General features: G+C 33.9%; 1 protein-coding gene across 1 annotated transcript; it reads right to left on the reverse strand.

The window, feature by feature from the left end:
- Positions 1-939: 939 nt before the first annotated feature.
- LOC110905434 lies at positions 940-1,793 on the reverse strand. The gene has a single exon (XM_022151189.2). It carries the CDS (start codon positions 1,719-1,721, stop codon positions 1,080-1,082), a length of 642 nt encoding a protein of 213 aa, XP_022006881.1. The 5' UTR covers positions 1,722-1,793; the 3' UTR covers positions 940-1,079.
- Positions 1,794-8,507: the final 6,714 nt, after the last annotated feature.

Below are 8,507 nucleotides of genomic sequence, written 5' to 3' on the forward strand. Positions count from 1 at the left end.
TCGGTAAAGCCTCGCCTCCCATTCAAGTCGAACCGGCGCCACCCGTATTCGCTCTTCACCTGGATGCCGTAGAAAATAATGAGGAGGGTGAGAATCGAACCTTGGTCACAAGGAACACCAATTCTTTCCCAACCACTACACCACTACTTCATTGGCATATCTATATCTATCTATATCATATAATAAAAAGATATTAATGTGTTGAAACGTATCAATCATTGAAGACATCTAATTTTTTGTTTTCCCGTCTTTTTTTCTTGCTTATCTTATATTAATTAAGTAAATTTAATAAATTAATATTAAATCTTATCTATATTATATTTTATTATTAAAAAATATGTAACGTCAATTTTATTACATAATTTATAAATCAAATTTTTAGAATTGGTACCAACATTTTATCATTAATTGCTATTCAACTCGTGTCATATATAGAGTTTTTTTAAGGATATATCTTTTTTTAATATTTAGTATACAAATGACATTTATTCAACATGTGTAATAAACAGCGTTTTTAAAGGTATAACCTTTTCATTATTTGGTATATAAAATTAGATTTTATTCAACCCGTATAATATACAAGTTTTTTTAAAGATATATAACTTTTACATTATTTATAATACAAAATTGTATTTATTAAACTCGTGTAATAAGTGGTTTTTATACGTATAATTTTTTTTATTATTTTGTGTATAAAATTATATTTATTCAGCCCACATAATTTTAAAGATATAACTTTTTATTATTTAATATATAAAATTACATTTAATAAACCCGTGTAATACACGAGCTTCTAACCTAGTTAAATATATATAGTTTGATATCTTTTTATAAATCATGATTTAATGGCACATTAGTTTTATTGACATATGGTACCCAAACTTTCATCTTTCGAAAATTAATTATGTGAACATAGTTAAATAACATATATCTTCAATTCTTTATATACAAGCATTATCAGTAACTTTTAATATACCTTAAGGGCTAATTCTAACATTAGTATACCAAGTACGTACAATCATGAAAAAATATAAATTAGACAAAAAAAATGAAGAAAAAGAAATTGTCGTTTACTAATACTAAGCACCACCCTCTTTATCTTTGCCTTCTAACCCTATTAATCTATAAGGAGAATACCTAATCATGTTATGTTCTGAAATGGTCTCAAGCTTAGGTGACCATGTTTGATCCTTGGACCCAACCAACTGTTGATACACTTTCTTCAATTCTGGTGTACTACACAAGAACCCATTAGTTGCTTCACCATTTGAACCTTCATTTTCTTGATCATCATGACCACCTCTTCTCGTAAGAAGTCTTTCCATAAACTCAGATGACACCTTGATCAAAACCCGCCCGTTCGATCCCTTTATGTACTCGAAAGGACACTCTTTGAAGTTAACCCGGCCGGTTCGTGTTGGCGTGTGGCTGACCAAAGCTGATATTGAAGAAGCTGAGAGGGTTTTGGATGAGAAGATGTCGAGTGGGAGAACAAAGTAGGTCTTGCCTGGCTTGAGCGGATCGTCGATCGTTAAAGCCGGGATCACTTGGCCGATGAAGAAAAAATCTGCATCACAAACCATGCTATCCGGATGTTCAATCATGATCTCACCGGCTATCCACCGTTTTCCTGTTAGGGTTCTTATGTTCCCATCCCAGTAGATAACCTTTACAAATGAAACTTCACTTGCTAGACAACACGCAGCCATTGCATTACCCATGACGTGTTTGTGTGTGTCTTAGAGAGAGAGAGAGAGAGAGAGAGAGAGAGAGAGAGAGAGAGAGAGAGGTTGAAGAGGAAAACGGAGGTAGGGTTGTGTATGTATAGAAGATAGAAGATTTTTTTCTTTGAAACTTATAGAAGAGAGAAGATGGTTGACCATTTCATAAAGTCTTGGTGTGGTCGGTGGTCAGTGAAAGACGGCGTTGAACTTTATGCATATTCGTATAGTTCGCGTTTTAAACATCCATGTTGATTGTGCAAATTGAGATCTAAAACCCTAAAAGTCTGATGTACCTACAAAGTGAAAATAATATCAACATTGACATTGACGTTATCATAAGATTAAAATAATTACAATTGTAAGAATACTTACAAATCTAGATAGACATCATCAAGAAACTCTATATGAGTTTTGTCACCATTTTTAATACAAATACAAACGTAGATAAGCATGATAAAAAAACATGAATTATCGAGCGGTGTTTTACGTCATTTACACCATTTAAAAAGGTGATGACATCATCATTTACACCATTATAAAGGTTTTTTACGCTAGTGTAATTTAGCACATACTATTTTTATTTTTATTATTACATTTTTGGAAAAATTGATTTTTTTTATGAATTTTGAAAAAAAAAAAACCTTTTACAGTAAAAGTTTTTTTTTTTATTTTTTTATTTTTTTTTTTTGCTGAGTTGTTGAAGTTCTCACAACTAAAGGGGATTTCATGTCACTCTAACCATATATATATATATATATATAGGGAGAAGATCATGCGAGAACCACCTCTTATTGCGAAAACTGCGAGAATCAATGTGAACACAACCAAAATTGCCTAAAAATAGCTAAAAATCACACAACTTTTTTTTAAATATTTTTTATATAAAAATCGCTACTTTTCGAAGCCAAAAAAAAAAATTTTTTTTGGCCACTAAAAGTAGCGATTTGAGCATAAAAAATATTAAAAAATTTTTTTTTAGATTTTTTTAGGTTTTTTGGGGTTTAGTTTTTAGCATTTTAGCTGTGGGGTGGGGGTGGGGGTTAGGCTTTTGGGTGGTGGGGGAGGGGGGTTTAGGTTGTTTTTTTTTTTTTTGGGGGGGGGGGGGGGTTTAGGTTTTTTTATGTTTTTTGGGGGTTTTAGTTTTTAACATTTAGCTTGGGGGGAGGGGGTTAGGTTTTTTTTTTGGGGGGGGGGGGTGGTTTAGGTTTTTTTTTTTTTTTTTGGGGGGGGGGGGTGGGGGTTAGGTTTTTTTAGCTATTTTAGGTTGTGTTCACATTGGTTCTCAAGGTTCTCACAATAAGGGTGGTTCTCGCATGAGCCCCTCCATATATATATATAGGGTAAGGTTCATGCGAGAACCACCCTTATTGCGAGAACCGCGAGAACCAATGTGAACACAAAACAAAATCTAAAAAAAAATCAAAAAAGCACTCAAAATTTTTTTTTTTAATATTTTTCCTAAAAAATTCGCTATATTTAGTTACCAAAAAAAAAAAAAAAAACGTTTTTTTTTTCGATTAACAGTTATCCATGCACATGTGCATATGTATCATTACTTCGACAAATTCGGTAATACGTTATCGGGAATAGACAATTGCACTTTAATTTACAATACCATTCATAATTCATTACTTTTTACATTACCAATATTCAAAATGCACATGTGCATCATTAGGTATAACCATGATATAACGTGTTTTGTTACAAAAAGTTTGTGATTTTGAATGGAGAAGTAGGCCCATATACATGTTTTTTGGTTAATTATATCTAGTGGTTGATGGTTTGGTTATAGTTGTCAATTTATGATGTAATATGTTGATTGGATGGTATAAATGGTGTTTACATACATGTAATAAAGTGAAAATATTGGTAATTGTATTGTATTATGGATGGTAGGAGGTAATGGTATTGTATTATGGATGGTAGGAGATAATGATAGTGTATTATGGATGGTATGATAGATGAAAGGGAAAGTGTATTCAAAGTAGTGTACCAAAACACCTTATTTCATGTTAATACATATAGATGCACATGTGCATTTCTAATATTGGTAATGTAAAAACTATTGTATTACACATGGTACTGTAAATGAAAGTGCAATTGTCTAATAGTTGTAATGAATTACGGAATTTGTCAAAGAAATGACAAAAATGCACACGTGCATGTTTGTGTATTATGGATGGAATGATAGATGAAAGAGAAATTAGTGTACCAAAACACCTTATTTGATGTTGATACATATAGATATACATGTGCGTTTCTAATATTGTTAACGTAAAAAGTAGTGTATTACACGTGGTAGTGTAAATGAAAGTGCAATTGTCTAATATTTGTAATGAATTACCGAATTTGTCAAAGAAAAGATACAAATGCACATGTGCATGGATAACTGTGACTCGAAATTTTTTTTTTTGAATTTTTTTATTTTTTTATTGTAAACTAAATATAGCGAATTTTACAAAAAAAATAGTAAAAAAATAAAAAAAAATTTGGGTGTTTTTTAGATTTTTTTAGGTATTACTGTTTGTGTTCACACTGGTTCTCGCGGTTCTCGCAATAAAGGGTGGTTCTAACGGATCTTTGTCCTATATATATATATATATATATATATATATATATATAGTGGAGAGTTCAAATGAGAAAAATTTTTTTGTAAGAATAAAAAAGAAGAATTTTCAACCAATAAGAATGCTTCATTTTACTTTATTTAATTTTTGTATTTATTATTAGTGTAAGAGTATATTGGTAAACTTAGATGGATTATTAATTAGTAGTCTTCCTTTTTAATAGCTAACTACATTAAATTTGTAACTTATTAAAAAAAACAAAATTTTCAAAAAAAAAAAGAAAAAAAATATATATATTTTAAAGTGTAGCATAAATTACGAGCTGTGTAGGATGAATTACGAGCTGTGTAGGATAAATTTCAATATGTGTAGGATAAATTTCAAAACGTGTAGGATAAATTTTGATGTGTGTAAGCAAAAATTTAAGTGTGGAGGATGATGGTGTTTATGACTAATTAATTAGTCAAATATAATAATAAATGAGTTGAGAGAAAAACTATTTAATATTTTACATTTGTACCCTTTGTTCCTTTTCTTCTTAATTTAATTTTCTTCTCAAATAAACATTCCCCTACATATATATATATATATGGTAGGGTTCCAGCGTGAACAACCTCCCAAGAGTGAACTGCGTGAATAGATATGGACCCTTAATTTCCTTTTTAGTTGTTAAGGGTAGGATTGTAATTATATAAAAATTTAGATTTAAATCATTATTTTAATAATTGAATTAAGTTACATCTTTCCTAATTTAAATTCATTATCCACATTATGTTTATTTATTAATAAGATAATTATCAAAACAAACAACAAACCACCAGATTTCAATTTTAATTTTTATTTCAGATTTCATCACCAGAATTCAAATTTTGATTTTTAAGATCCATGTAACCTTCATATTTCAACGGTATACACATGTGTACTTGGATATAAATAGAACATTACACATGTGTACTCAGCATCGTACATATGTGTACAGTAATTCACAGGTGTACATCAACATTCAATACAAAAAAAATTCTGAGATATCACAAAAACACACGATATACAAATCTGTATATCGCATTAAAAAGAGGGCAAAATCAGAATACACATGTGTACATCGCATTTAAACAAATAATTATGTTAATAATTGAATTAAGTTACATCTTTCCTAATCCTTGATTTGATTTGTGAGAGATTTATGCAATCAATTTAAGAGGATAATTGATTACTTGATTTGTGAGAGATTTATGTAATCAATTTAAGATTGAAATTACACATATACCCTTTTTGTATTTAATTAAATGAAAAAAAATTAACTAAATAATTACCATCATGCCACTCACTTTAATCTCAAGATCATAAAAATCAAGGGCCCAGATCAGTTCACGCAGTTCACTCTTGGGATTTTGTTCACGTTTGAACCTAATCCTATATATATATATATATATATATATATATATATATACATACATATATATAGGCCAGTTAACGTACAATAGGGCTTATCGTACATTACGTACGTGATAACCCCGGCCGTCAGATCTTTATCTCCTATGCGATTTCATATCTCCATGCGAACTGTACGAACTGTGCGAATTCAGTCTTCCACATGCAATTTTGTCCATCTACACACCCCATGCCATTTTTCACATTACCCCATGCTAACCTTTTTTTCACATGCGATTCTACACACCCCATGCCATTTTCACATTACCCCATGCTAGCCATTTTTTCACATGCGATATTCAATCTTCCACATGCGATTCTACACACCCCATGCCATTTTTCACATTACCCCATGCTAGCCATTTTTTCACATGCGATATTCAATCTTCCACATGCGATTTTGTCCATCTACACACCCATGCCATTTTTCATATTACCCCATGCTAACCATTTTTTCACATGCGATTTTATTTGCATGGGATATCAAACATGAGATTTCATTGCATTTTCAAGCCCCAACCAATGGCGGAATCATCGGGGCGTGGCACTATGCGAATCAGATTGTTCAAGAGAATCCATAACAACTATATTGCGACAGTATTTAATGTGTTCATTATCCCATAATAATAAACCATACAATCACATAAGGTATCACAAATTTCGTGTCCTCTCGAACAATACAATCCGACAACATAGACTTTTAAGTGAGTTTCTAGACTTCCTAGCTTGATTTGATGTAGACTGCAACTAAACCTGCAACATATGTTAAAATAATGTCAATACTAAAGTATTGGCGAGTATACAGGTTTGATACGTAGTAGCGTAATAGATTAAAAGGTGCTGCGAATTTCCACATGCATAAACGTAATACACGACATATACACTCACAAAACTGATACTACCAGCTAAGTCCTTGATGCTCGATTCTTCGATGGCATAACTAGACCCCGTCGGGTGCAATAGTACTATACTAGTCGTGGTGGGACGTCGCGAGTATAAGTCCTAGCACATATGCAACTAGCATCACGTATATCTATGCATAACAGTTATTCGCAAGTGATAATTTGATTGATTGAATAATTCGTTTGATACGTTTGATTTGCTAGGAACGTATGTTACACCCAAAATGCGATAAAAAGGGATTCAAGTATACTCACAGTGCGTATTTAGTAGACTAACACAGCTTGGTTGGATTGGCGGGAAAGTGTCTGAGAATACCCTGATTGCAAACTGATTGCGTGAGCGTTTGATAGCGTGTTAAAAGATAGCGAGATAACCAAGAAACGAATGATAATCTGATCGAATGCCGACCCGTTCGGATTGGCTGCTACTCGATCGGATGGGCTGCCCGATCGGCTAGCCTGTCTGATCGGCTGGCCTGTCCGATCGGGTGGCCTGTCCGATCGGCTGGCCTGTCCGATCGGCTGGCCTGTCCGATCGCCTGGCCTGTCCAGCCGTATTCGACAAAGTTTTAAGGTTTTTTGGTGGTTTTGGTCGAGACGTTGCTGTGACGTGCTAAACAACTGAATTTTCATCCAGTCCGACTTGTTCTAACGGCCGGGAACCACCCCGTTCCATCAGATCTGGCCGTTCTTGATGGTTTTTCCATGTTTAACCCGAAATTGGTCGTCTCATCGTTAGGAATCAGATCTTGGACCAACACGACACTAGAAATGAGTAGAAGGTCGGTCGGTATAAGCTCCGATTCTACCGGTCTTGAGTGCTTTGAGTGTAAAAGAGTTGAAAGAGGGTTGGAAAATCATCTTTCAATCCTTTCAGTCATGATTATGTGTAGATCGGTGGAAAATTGTTGTTTGTTCTTATGGAAATCCTTCGGATCTGAGTTGTTCTTGATGGAATGAGGCCAACATTTGAAGTTCATAAGAACTTCATGAGGACATCACCCTAGAACACCCCAAATCCATTGATTTCACGGTTAAAAGTTGAGATTTAAAAGATAGAAAGGTGGAGAAGTGCGTGTAGATCAAAGAAGTACAAGTTCTGAGTTGAAAACTTACGAGAATCGCGAGAAATCGAGAGATGAAGGTCCAACAGCGTCTGGTCGAACAAGAGCAGTCACATCAACTGTTGTTGATGTGACAAGTGGGGTATTTATAGGCAAAGGAGGAGAAGGGAGGTGAAGTGGTGCTTTGGATCGGATGGCCGTCCGATCGGTTGGCTGTCCAATCGGCTGGCTGTCCGATCAGATGGCCATCTGATCGAATTGCCATTCGATCAGATGCCTCCGGTGAGCTGAGTTTTGGTGCTCCGTTTCGATCGTTAAGTGTTGCGATAGTTTGATTACACCGTTTTGTATAGATATATATGTATTTATTATATATTTAATTATTCATAAGGGGCCGCATGTACGTATTCATATTATATTTTTAATTATCAACCGAGCCTTGATTCGAATATGCGATTTCTTTGCGACGCTTCACGGTCGTCGAGGAGGGTAGAATAGGTCCTCTCTTAATGTCATCATAAACGTTAATGTGTTTTGAGTAATGAGTTGCACTGCGACACATCACGGCTATCAAGGAGGGTAGAATTGGTCCTCACTTGACGCCTTCGTGGTTGTCAGCAAGTGCAATGTGATGTGATGGTGATAGAATATGCGAAAATATTGCGATATAGCGATGTAACTGATATAGGTACATTATGATCCGAATCTCTGGTGCTAGGTGTAACGAGTATAATGAGTAATAACAACGCACGAAAGTGCGGGTTGTTACAGTCTCCCCTGGTTTAGGAAATTTCGTCTCGAAATTAATCCACCAGTAGG

This window comes from Helianthus annuus, chromosome 14 (genome assembly GCF_002127325.2).
Source record: "Helianthus annuus cultivar XRQ/B chromosome 14, HanXRQr2.0-SUNRISE, whole genome shotgun sequence".
NCBI classification, from domain to species: domain Eukaryota; kingdom Viridiplantae; phylum Streptophyta; class Magnoliopsida; order Asterales; family Asteraceae; genus Helianthus; species Helianthus annuus.